At 36.2% G+C, this 13,423-nt stretch overlaps 1 protein-coding gene across 9 annotated transcripts in view; it reads left to right on the top strand.

The window, feature by feature from the left end:
- CEP128 (centrosomal protein 128) overlaps positions 1-13,423 on the top strand; it is a 484,062-nt gene that overhangs the window by 65,157 nt on the left and 405,482 nt on the right. For all 9 annotated transcript variants that reach the window (XM_070469726.1, XM_070469720.1, XM_070469725.1 and 6 more), the window contains 2 exons: positions 1,138-1,299; positions 3,024-3,110. In XM_070469726.1, the coding sequence (XP_070325827.1) occupies positions 1,138-1,299; positions 3,024-3,110 (249 nt within the window). The remainder of the gene's footprint in view (positions 1-1,137; positions 1,300-3,023; positions 3,111-13,423) is intronic.

Here is a 13,423-nt window from a genome sequence, read left to right as displayed (position 1 = left end):
GCTTCCTTGCTTATTTATTTATTTAAAAACATGAATGCTTTCATTAAATGTGCTACAATCTATACATATTTAGCAAATTCCCTCTGTCCCTTTGGCTTTAAATGTATGGGCATGTACTTTCCAGATTCACAAGATCCAAAAATTTCAGAATATTCTAGATTATTAAAGAGAGGTTTCCTCATACTGTTTTTAAAATGCAAGAAAACTGGCCATATAGATTTTAGGAGGATTGTACCAATTAATGTTAAAATAAAGGTCATTAACTCTCTATTAAGCAGAAAATGAAATTATTGGAATACTCAAACTGTCACTTTTGATAATTGAATTTTCTCTGATATTTGTTACAAATATATTTCATTTCTTCAATTTCTATAAAAATTTTCTGAAATTTTGAGATTGTCTTGCATGAAATACTTTTCTTTTGCATTAGATTGAAAATTGAGGTAAGGATGGGAAGAAAGCATATTTAGAGATGTTTCTACTTAGATTATATTCGGGCTGCTTGGCCTTCTGTTTTGGTGGAGATGTTGAAGATGCCATTTCACATATTTGTTATCATGGAATTTGTACTTCTGTGATGGTATTTAATTTGACTATAAATTAAGTGGTGTGAGAGTGTTTTCTATACAATAAATGGAATTCTCTTATTTTAGTTTATTCTGTGTGTGTTGTATTTTTATTTAAAGATACCCATGTCCTCATAGCTTAGCAGAATGGAAGTCAGATGGATATTGAGACCTGCTGGTCCTACTTTAGAGACTATCTGTGTTTTTTTTTTCTTCTTTCATTGTAGAGATACTATTCTGTATGTCTCACATGCCTTATATACAGTGTTGTTGGTAGGGTTATATGAGATACTGTATTTTTGGAAAATTTAGGAGCTTTGCACAAAACTAAGTGATTATTATTATTTGGAGTTGTAAATATCTGAGGAATTGCTCATAAAGCAGAAAAGACAAAGGGGAGAGAGTTGCATGTGGAAATGACTTGTGTTTTCAAGCTGTGTTAGAAATTATGATATGGCGAAAGACTAAGGTAATAAATACTTAAGATCAAAAAGCAAATAAACGTTAAAATAATCTCCTATTTCTCTGCTCTTTACCATTTGATTGACCTTGACCTGGATTTATTTTTAAGGATTTTTGTACATCAATGGCAGAATCCTTCAGCGATTCAGACCACTTCTGCTCTCGTGACCGATTGAGTCGATGGGCTGCCAGTTCAGTACACAGGGAAGTTCGACATCGTCCTGCTGTGGGTGTCACGGAGAAGGTCAACACGATCACCAGTACTTTACAGGTCAGTTTAGCGGTGGCAGCATGTGGTAGGTTTTAATTAGGGTAAGTGAAGAAATGGCTCAAGTCAGTGTATTAGTTTTTTATGCCACAGTAACAAATTACCATAAAACTATTGTCTAAAAAACCCAGAAATTTATTTTCTTATAGTTCTGAAGGTCAAAATCTGACAGTGGTCTCAACTGGGCTAAAAGCAAGATATCAGGAGGTCTGCATTCCTTTCTGGAGGCCCTAGGGAAATATCTGTTCCTTTTCCAGCCTTTTCTAGAGGCTGCCGAAATTCCTGGTCCTATAGCCCCTCCCTTACTCTTCAAAGCCATAAGGGTGGGTTGGACCCTTCTTACATCATGTTACTATGCTTCCCTCTAAGGCTCCTTGTGAGTACCTTGGGTCCACCCCATAATCCAGGATAATCTTCCTGTCTCAAGGTCCTTAATTTAGTTATATCTGCAAAATCCCTGTTGCCATATAAGGGAACATATGTACAGGTTTGAGAGATTAGGACCTAGACATTTTTGGGACCATTATTCTGCCTAACGCAGTCAGTAAAGATACTTGAAATATCTGATAGGTTGTGGAAATGTCTTGGGATAAAGTAGTATTTCCAAATACTTAAAATACTGTGGGATTGAAGCCAGTAGGAATTACCATAGTTTAGCTTCTTGTGGACATATGTCTTTAGAGAAGTTGTTCCTATTTTGGGTCGGTAAATTATTCATGGATGAATGATAATGAGATGCCATTTTTATTTAGAGGCTAGTTTTTGACAGTGTTTGGAAATTAGAGTGCACATTTTATATGCCCTCCATAGAAAGGGTTTTGATAATGAAGTGGGGGAAGGGTATCATGTTGGGGAAAAAGAAAACTCCAATAGAATTATTTTTTTCCTATCCTTTAATCTGTTACTTCTGTTTTGCCTGAGTAACCATGGATTTTGGCTTTCAATTGGTTTGAGTTATTATGCTTAGATAAAAATAGGCTAATTTCTGGTGGAGAAACCATAATATGCTTTAAAACTCAGAAACCTATTTCTTTTGAAACTTATTTAAATTAACATAATACTGGGTTTTTGCAGTGCAGATTCTTGTACTTTTCCACTAATGAAACATATTACTAAGTATATATTTTTGAAAAATGCCTTCATTCACCTTTCAGGTGAAACCTAGCAAATTTCGTGGAAACCATTTTTATTGTAATTAGAAACAAATTTGTTTATAGATAAAAGTTAAAGGCTACTTTGTTTTCTCTTAATCGAGTTCTAAGGTAAGTAATTGAAATAACATTGATCCTAGTGATTTGCTTGTCTTGAACACAATCTACTACATTTTTCTCAGGATTTCTCTTCTATAAAGAGGGGGTGAAGTATACAAATTGTTGAGGTGCACAAATTGATGGTGAGGATTCTTATCCAATTTATGGTTTTGTTTCCAGCTTGTTATGGAGCCTTGGATAAGGACTGAAATCATTTGTTTCAGATTTCACATGAGTAAATTGCAGATGGGCTTGAATTTCTTTATCAGTGTTAATAAGATAAATTAACACTTTATCAGTGTTAATAAGATCAGTGTTACTATACTTCATATTTCGTATTTATGAAGTATATTGATGTCCAACTTAATTACTGTATAAGTTGTACCTTTTGCAAACAGTTGGCCTAGTTCTTTGATATACTGCTAAGATTGGGGGAAACATCATTTGGAGCAATTAATAAAGCCCACTTTTTTTTAGGACACCAGTCGGAACCTGCGACAAGTCGACCAGATGCTTGGACATTATCGAGAATATAGTAATGGACAGGCGGGGGCTATAGAACATGTAAGAATGTGTACAAATGTTTGCATTTTCTCTAACCCACCTTTTTGGAAGTTTAGTTGTTGAATATGGATATGAGATAAAGGAGATGACCGTCATGAATAGCTTTAGCTTTTTGAGTGGTTTATTATTTTGTAGTTTAAATTTAGGTTAGCTTGTCAGGTGGTTTGCCAACTAGTGTATATAGATTAGATTCTATTGAATTTGAAAGCTTTATTTATTAATTTTTTTTGGCTGTGCCACTTGACATGTAGGATTTGTTCCCTGACGAGGATCAAACCACTGCAGTGGAAGCATGGAGCCTTAACCACTGGACTGCCAGGGAATTTGAAAGCTTTAAATCAGAGGGGGAAGAATTCAGGTTAGGAATTAAACTGAAACTTACTAAATTTGGACCATGAATATTCCTCATGGGGAATTAAGAATTTTAAGGATGGTTTAATTTAGTAAGACATGCTCATTATTAAATAAATACTAAAACTCCATAGCCCCTTTTAGTGCTACTCCAAAGAGGTAACTATTGTGACAGCTTCTTGTATATCTTTCCAAACATTTTCTATGCATGCATAAGCATACTTGTAATTGCTTTGAAAACTGGCACCCTGTAAAAAATGTTATTTATCTTTTGTATAACAAGTGTTATGTAACTTTAATTCATTTAATGTATATAATTTTTCATATGACACAGTAGCTCTTCCTCATTCTTTTGAACAGTTATAATATTCCATAGTATAGATGTATTTAGGTTATTGTTCATTATAAACAGTGCAGCTGTGACCGTTACTGTACACATTTGTTGTGTATAATCATTTATGATTCTTGGAAGTATAGAGTTCCTGGGTTAAAGGACATGTGCAATTAAAAATTCTCCAGACATTTCAAAATGCCCTTTCAAGTACATGCCAATTTATACACATGGGGATTTAATATAATTCACATGGTGATGGAAGCCGGAAAGATACCACAGAATTCTGGGATAAAATGAAAATTCTTATTTGTTTGTTTGATTTTGGCCATGCCATGTGGTTTGTGGGATTTTAATTCCCAGACAAGAAACTGAACCTGGTCTCTAGACAAGTGAAAGTGTGAAGTCTTAAACACTGGGCCACCAGAGAATTCCCTAAAATGAATATTTTCTATTAATAATTTGCTAATTCCATCTCTTATTTCCTTCTTTTGAAATTCGCTAACTCATCTTCTGTAAACTCTTGGGAAACCAATTAAATTTATTCCTTCATGTTTCTAATTATGAGTATCTAAGACGACAGGTATTACATATGTGCTGTAAAATTGATTATTTTAGTGGTGCTGGGAAAACTGGTCAACCACCTGTAAAAGAATGAAACTAGAACACTTTCTAACACCATACACAAAAATAAACTGAAAATGGATTAAAGATCTAAATGTAAGACCAGAAACTATAAAACTCTTAGAGGAGAACATAGGCAAAACACTCTCCGACATAAATCACAGCAGGATCCTCTATGACCCACATCCCAGAATTTTAGAAACAAAAGCAAAAATAAGCAAATGGGACCTAATGAAACTTAAAAGCTTTTGCACAACAAAGGAAACTATAAGCAAGGTGAAAAGACAGCCCTCAGATTGGGAGAAAATAATAGCAAATGAAGCAACAGACAAAGGATTAATCTCAAAAATATACAAGAAACTCCTCCATCTCAACTCCAGAAAAATAAATGACCCAATCAAAAAATGGGCCAAAGAACTAAACAGACATTTCTCCAAGGAAGACATACAGATGGCTAACAAACACATGAAAAGATGCTCAACATCACTCATTATCAGAGAAATGCACATCAAAACCACAATGAGGTACCATTACACGCCAGTCAGGATGGCTGCTATCCAAAAGTCTACAAGCAATAAATGCTGGAGAGGGTGTGGAGAAAAGGGAACCCTCTTACACTGCTGGTGGGAATGCAAATTAGTACAGCCACTATGGAAAACAGTGTGGAAATTCCTTAAAAAGCTGGAAATAGAACTGCCATATGACCCAGCAATCCCACTTCTGGGCATACACACTGAGGAAACCAGATCTGAAAGAGACACGTGCACCCCAATGTTCATCGCAGCACTGTTTATAATAGCCAGGACATGGAAGCAACCTAGATGCCCATCAGCAGACGAATGGATGAGGAAGCTGTGGTACATATACACCATGGAATATTACTCAGCCATTAAAAAGAATTCATTTGAATCAGTTCTAAATAGATGGATGAAACTGGAGCCCATTATACAGAGTGATAAAGATATACAGAAAGATAAAGACCATTACAGTATACTAACACATATATATGGACTTTAGAAAGATGGTAACGATAACCCTATATGCAAAACAGAAAAAGAGACTCAGATGTATAGAACAGACTTGTGGACTCTGGGAGAAGGCGAGGGTGGGATGTTTCAAGAGAACAGCATCGAAACATGTATATTATCTAGGGTGAAACAGATCACCAGCCCAGGTTGGGTGCATGAGACAAGTGCTCGGGCCTGGTGCACTGGGAAGACCCAGAGGGATCGGGTGGAGAGTGAGGTGGGAGGGGGGACCGGGATGGGGAACACATGTAAATCCATGGCTAATTCATTTTAATGTATGACAAAAACCACTGCAATGATGTAAAGTAATTAGCCTCCAACTAATAAAAATAAATGGAAAAAATAAATAAATAAAAAAAAAAGTAAAAAAAAATTGATTATTTTATATATATCTGTGCTGTACTGAGTTTTCACTTAAGTCTCAAGCTTAATTGATTATTTTCTTTTTACAAAGCAGAAATGTAGTCATCTCATTTGCTTGTAATTGGAGGCTAATTGCTTGAGTGCAGGGAACATATTTTCTCTCATAAGGTTTTTTTTACTACTTTCATTTAGAAAATAAACTTGGACTTTTTTGCATCTACCAGATCTTTACAATTTATGATGTATCTGCAGATGGAGCCATAGGCTTTATATATTTGAGTAGCTCATGAAATGTTTTTGATTTAATTACCTTATTAATAATGGTAGTTAATTTTTTGCTCCATAAATTATTAGTAAAAAATTAAAAACATTAACTAGTGGCAGAGAACTAACCTACTTTGAAAGGGAGAATAGATGAATTTCCCTTGGATTGAGTTATTGGGAAATAAATCTATGTATTAGAAAAACTTCTGTATGGGTAAGCTTTTAAAACACAGAATGGATTCTACTAGAATTGGGAGGCCTAGAATTGAATAATGCTGAGTTCTGGGGGAATGGTTTTATACATGAGAAGTAAACTCAATAGGTATTTCACTTCCATCTGAATTACCCATACATAAAATGTAGAGCCACTCATATTTAAAATAGGACATAGGAGAACAAGATTCTTTCACCTTGCACATGTGCCAGGTTGCTTTGGTTATGTCCGACTCTGCAACCCTATGGACTGTAGCCCGCCAGGCTCCTCTGTCCATGGGATTCTCCAGGCTAGAAAACTGGAGTGGGTTGCCATTTCCTCCTCTAGTAGATCTTCCAGACTTAGGGATCGAACCCATATCTCTCATGTCTTCTGTATTGGCAGGCAGGTTCTTTACCACTAGCACTACCTAGGAAGCCCTCCTTTTATTTTAGGCCTTTCTTTGTCTGGTCTAGAGTCTCCTCCTTAGTTTCTCCAAATTCTTGTTCTGTTAAAGTAGTTGGTTCTCAGTGATTATCCAGTCACCCTCAGCATACCAGAGGGGGATGTCTCTCATTGCTTTATGTTACACTCCCTTGATGGAACAATGATTTCCACTCTACCACCTGTAAGTTACCTGGGGGCACACCTGCCTTAATCTATGGGAAGATGTGCAACTCAGAGTGTTTCTCACAAGTCAGTCTGATGGGCTTCTCAGTATAAATTGCTTTCTTAGCATTAAAATATTTACTGTTATGAAATATACCAGTTAAAATGAGCATAACCTGAAAATGAGTGTTTGTAACATGCTCACTAGCAAGTAATTTATCTGAATCTTTCTATTTGTCTTCTTTAAGTCTTATAAGTACATGATAGTGTTGTCCTGTATTTTTAACATTTTAATCATTGTATGTTCTGTTTAGGAAGGGACTCTGGAAGTTGATTTTTGTTTTTTGTTTCTTTTTGAGCCTGTGCTCCAGCTCATGCAAGTTCTTTTGCTGTGGAGCCTAGTTTTTTTTCCCACATTGTGTAGCAGATTAATTCATTTTGAAATTATTATTTTATTGAGGTATAGTCAATTTATAATATTGTATTAGTTTCTGGTATACAGCAAAGTACTCAGTTATACACATATATTTATTAATATTCTTTTCCATTATTGTTTATTATAGGATATAGGATATCGAATATAATTCCCTGTGCTAAACATTAGGACCCTGCTTATCTATTTTATATATAATAACTTGTGTCTACTAATCTCAAATGCCTGATTTATCCTCCACCTACCCCCTTTCTCCTTTGGTAACCATAGTTTCTTTTCTATATCTATGAGTCTGTTTCTGTTTTGTAAATAAATTCACTTCTGTCATATTTTATTTTACACATATAAGTGATATCATACTTGTCTTCCCCTTTCTGGCTACTTAGTATGATAATCTCTATACCCATCCATATTGCTGCAAATGGCATTACTTCATTTTTAATGGCTGAGTAGTATTCCATTGTATATATGTATATACCACATTTTTATCCATTCATCTGTTGACATTTAGGTTACTTCCATGTCTTGTTGATTGAAAATAGTGCAGCTATGAACATTGGGATGTATGCATTTTTTTGAATTAGTATTTTTTCCAGATATATGCCCAGGGGTGGATTGCTGGATCTTATGGCACTTTTTAGTTTTTCAAGGAACATCCATATCCTTTTCCATGGTGCTGCACCGATTTACATTCCCACCAATAGTGTAGGAGGGCTCCTTTTTTTCCACACCCTCAATGACGTGAATTATTTGTAGGCTTTTGATGATGGCCATTCTAACTAGTCTGAGGTGATACCTCATTGTAATTTTTTTGCATTTCTCTAGTAATTAGTGATGTTGAGTATCTTTTCATGTGCCTATTGACCATCTGTATGTCTTTGGAGAAATGTCGATTTAGGTGTTTTGCCCCTTTTTTTGATAGGATGTTTGTTGTTGTCGCTGTTATTGAGTTGTATCAGCTGTTTATCTACTTCTGCTTTATTGACTGTGCCAAAGTCTTTGACTGTGGATCACAACAAACTGTGGAAAGTTCTTAAAGAGATGGGAATACTAGACCACCTTACCTACCTCCTGAGAAATCTGTATGCAGGTTACGAAGCAACAGTTGGAACCAGACATGGAACAATGGACTGGTTCCAAATTGGGAAAGAGTACGTCAAGGCTGTATATTGTCACTGTGCTTATTTAACTTATATTCAGAGTACATCATGTGAAATGCTGGGCTGGATGAAGCACAAGATGGAATCAAATTTCTGGGAGAAACATCAATAACCTCAGATATGCAGATGACACCACCCTTATTGCAGAAAGTGAACAGGAACTAAAGAGCCTCTTGATGAAAGTGAAAGAGGAGAGTGAAAAAAACTGGCTTAAAACTCAGCATTCAAAAAACTAAGATCATGGCATTCGATCCCATCACTTCTTGGCAAATAGATGGGGAAACAATGGAAAGATTGAGAGACTATTTTCTTGGGCTCCCAAATCGCTACAGATGGTGACTGCAGTCATGAAATTAAAAGATGCTTGCCCCTTGAAAGAAAAGCTTTGACCAACCTAGACAGCATATTAAAATGTAGAGACATTACCTTGCCAACAAAGGTCCAACTAGTCAAAGCAGTGGTTTTTCCAGTAGTCATGTATGGATGTGCGAGTTAGACCATAAAGAAGACTGAGTGCGGAAACATTGATACTTTCGACCTGTGGTGTTGAAGAAGACTCTTGAGAGTCCCTTGGACTGCAAGGAGATCCAACCAGTCCATCCTAAGGGAGATCAGTCCTGGGTGTTCATTGGAAGGACTGATGCTGAAGCTGAAACTCCAATACTCTGGCCACCTGATGCGAAGAGCTGACTCATTTGAAAAGACCCTGATGCTGGGAAGGATTAAAGGTGGGAGGAGAAGGGGACGACAGAGGATGAGATGGTTGGATGGTATCACCGAGTTGATGGACGTGAGTTTGTGCAAGCTCCGGGAGTTGGTGATGGACAGGGAATCCTGGCATGCTGCAGTCCATGGGGTTGCAAAGAGCTGGACATGACAGCGACTGGACTGAACTGTCCTGAGCTGTTTATTTTGGAAATCCTTTGTTGGTCTCGTTGTTTGGAAATACTTTCTCCCATTTTGTAGGTTGTCCTTTTGTTCTACTTACGGTTTCCTTTGCTGTGCAAAAGCTTATAAATTTGATTAGTCTCATTTGTTTATTTTTGCTTTTATTTCTATTGCCTTGGTAGACTGACCTAAGAAAACATTGCTGTGCTTTATGTTGGAACAGATTTTACATGTGTTCTGTTCTGGGAGTTTTGTGGTGTTGTGTCTTATATTTAAATCTTTAAGCCATTGAGTTTATTTTGTGTATGGTGTGAGGAGTGTTCTGACTTGATTGATTTACATGCAACTTTCCAGCTTTCCCAACACTGTTTGCTATTGTGTCAAAGGAGGCTGGGTATGACTCTGGGTATGGGGGTTTATTTCTGGACTCTCTGCTCTGTTCCATTGATTCATGTGTCTTTTTTTCTTTTTCTTTTTTAACCAATACCATGCTGCTTGATTACTGTAGCTTTTTGTAGTATTGTCTGAAGTCTGGGAGGGGTATACTTCCCAGCTTTGTTCTTTTTCCTCAGGATCACTTTGGCAATTCTGGATTTTTTAGGGTTCCATATAAATTTTAGGATTATTTGTCCTAGTTGTGTGAATAATGTCATGGGTAATTTGATGGGATTTGTATTAAACCTGTAGATTGCTTTCAGTTGTATGGCCATTTTAACAATATTAATTATTTCAGTCCAAGAGCATGGGATATCTTTCCGTTTCTTTGTCATCTTCAGTTCTTTTATCAATGTTTCATAGTTCTCAGCATATAAATCTTTCACCTCCTTGTTCAGGTTTATTCCTAAGTATTTCTTTGTTTTGGATGTGATTTTATTTTTTAAAATTGTGTTTATTTTTGGCTGTGGTCTTCATTGCTGTGTGGGATTTCTCTGGATGGGGGTAGTGAGGGCTACTCTCTAGTTACACAGCGTGGGCTTTTCATTGTGGTGGTTTCTTTTGTTGCAGAGCATTGGCTTTAGGGTGCATGGAGTTTTTATCATGAATGGATGTTGAATTTTGGGTAATCCATTTTCACCAGTGTTCAACTGTTAAAAGAATCTTCTCCATGTTAAATATCCTTTGTCTGATTAAAATTAGCGTTTCTCTTTTAAAGTGTAAGAGATATCCTAGGAAATGAGATGAGCTGTTTTGCTCTAGGTAAGATAAGAACTTTTATTATTAACTTAGATTTATAAATGATACTAATGCTAAATCTCAGGAAATGGATATAAGTGATATATAGTTTACCTTCGAACAACACGGAGGTTGGAACTCTAACCTTCCATGCAGTTGAAAGTTTGTGTATAACTTGTAATATTGGCCCTTGGTGTCTGAGTTTGCTCCCTATATGAAGTTCTCCATATTTACAGTTCTGTGTTCATGGATTCAGCCAACCTTGGATCGTGCGATGCTGTGCTATTTACTATTGAAAAAAATCTGCATATAAGTAGACGACTGTAGTTCACACCTGTGTTGTTCAAAGGTCAACTGTATATGAACTTATATATTTATTTTATTTAGATTTAGTTTTGTGAACATAATTTGTCAATGAGTGAGGGACAATATAAATATTCAGTGCAATGCTTTCCTCCTGAGATGATCTCTTCAAACAAGAGAATTGTGGGAATGATTTCTGTTGGTTTTCTAAGGGTCAAGAGTAGTGTTGAGTCAATTTCTGGACTACTTTTTCTTGAAATGTACATGATTTTGCTATTGTTTTCTTGAATTTTTATTCCAATGCTAAGTGTAATTCTTTGCTTATTATATGTGAAGGTCTTGCTCTATGAAGAGTTGAGCAGTGTTAGAGGATCAGCAATGGATGTGTCGTGTTTCGTAGGAAAACAGCACCTGCCTCTTTGGGAATTTCTGCATAAGTTTAGTTTACAGGCTCTTTCTTTTTTTTTTTGGTAGAAACTTATTTAATTGTTTTAGTAGTCCTCTAGATGCTGTTGGGGCATGGAATGGTCACTAACTTGCCCACAGTCTCACAGTAAGTCAGTGACAGAGCCAAGGATAGGATATTATTACCAAATCCAGCACCAGGGTTTGTTCCCTGTCATTCATGTGTGGTTACCTACATTTTCATGATGCTGTGATTTTTTTTTTTTTTTCTGAAAATTGGAATTTTGGATTCAAAGTTTGAAGGGTTATATAATTTACATTGATAAACTAGATTTTGGAGGTTATCTTAACTAAAGATCCAAAGCCCATCATCACACAAGTCATTAAGGTTACATCTGGTACAGTGTCCAGAATGAGAGTTAGATGGAACAAATGTGGAAACAGAACGGGAGGGGGTCCGGTGCTGAGCTTGGATTGGCATTGAAGGCTTGTCAAAGCTGGCAGTTCTGGCTGCCACTTAAGGCAATGTGGTGGATTCTGCAAGTTTCCTTCCCCCTTCTTCCTAAGTGATAACTGTTGATTTTTTTTTTTTCTCTAACTAGCCTTTCTTGTTGCCATTGCACCCAACAAGCCATATTAAGTTGGATAATATGATTTAGGATCTTTGGGCTCAGTGAACTTTATGATCTTAAGGAGGTGTCATCCTGTGTTATTTCTCATGCTATAAATTTTTTGGGAAGTCTGAGAACATTTGGTCCAAAAAGAACCTATGTTGTGAAAGTGTTAGTTTCTCAGTCATGTCTGACTCTTTACAACCCCATGGATTGTAGCCTGCTAGGCTCCTCTGTCCATGGAATTCTCTGGGTAAAAATACTGGAGTGGGTTGCCATGCCCTCCTCCAGGGGATCTTCCCAACCCAGGGATCAAATGCGGGTCTCCTGCATAGCAGACAGATTCTTTACCATCTGAGCCACCAGGGAAGCCCTAGAAGACTTACGGCAGAGTTTTATTTGCAGGTTTACTGGGAAGATTTGGAATATATTGTACTCCTGTGTTAAATAGTGCAATTGAATTGCCTAGTGTTTAGGATATTTCTAGGACTGTATGTTACTATTTATGAGAGAACGGTTCTGTTTTTTATGTTAATGTTATAGAAATGGAATGCCCTTAAGGAATGTTCAACATAGAAAGTTAATACATTCTGCAGTAGAAATTTAAACTGTAGCTGATGAGGCTGAAGTAGTTAATACTCCATATAAAGGAAAGATACAGTTCTCTTAATTCAAATCATTAGATTCACTAAGTACATTTTTAAGGTAAAGATTGGTTAAAATATAGTAACATCAAATTAGACCTTAGAGACATGTATTAATAGGTCATTTTTCTTCAAATTAAGTACTCTGACTTAAATTTCCCTTTGGGAATCATAGACTGTTACCATCTGGCATATGGACTTTGGAAAAATTTAAATGTTACATAACAAAGTCCAGGTTTTTCTTCTTTTTAATGGGTTTCAGTTGTCAGATATACATAGTGACAGCCCAGAAGGATAATGTTAGATTTTTGGAGCCAGGCACGAGCCACCTCTAATATTCCAGAGCTGAAAGTACTCATACCTTTCTCTCTGGCTGAGTTCTGGTAATTGCCCTAAAGGTGAGAAGAACTTTCCCAACTTTTAACAATGTTAGTGTTAAGTAGTAAGAGTCTCTGGATAAAACATTGTAATGGAACAGATGAATTCTGTTAGAACCCTCTTTTTGTAAATATATTTCAGATCTTAGGAGTTAGCTTCTTAGACCCTTATATTTAAAATTTTATTGCCAATTTTCCCACTAGACAGAATTTTTTCTGCAAAATTTTGCTTTGAAACTAGTGGAAAACTAGACTTTGGAGACTTATTATTGAATCCTGAACTTGTTCCACTAGAAACCATTTCAGTGATTTTGGGCAAGTTATTAAACCTTTCTGAACTTGACTTTAATCATCTGAAAAATGAACATAATTATATATGCCTTATAGAAGTAGCATTTATTGAAGTAGTCATGCTGTTTTAGACTCTTGTTAATCCTTTATGTTCTTGTTGCTTCTTTAATTCATCAAGTAATCCCTATCTTCAAGTGCTGCCTATGTTCTTAACATAGTACTTGGTATATTAGGCAGGGCTTCCCTGGTGGCTCAGTGGTAAAGA

This window comes from Odocoileus virginianus, chromosome 6, assembly GCF_023699985.2.
Source record: "Odocoileus virginianus isolate 20LAN1187 ecotype Illinois chromosome 6, Ovbor_1.2, whole genome shotgun sequence".
NCBI lineage: Eukaryota > Metazoa > Chordata > Mammalia > Artiodactyla > Cervidae > Odocoileus > Odocoileus virginianus.
The sequence above is the reverse complement of the archived record's forward strand: the minus strand, read 5'-3'. Positions and strand labels throughout refer to the sequence as shown.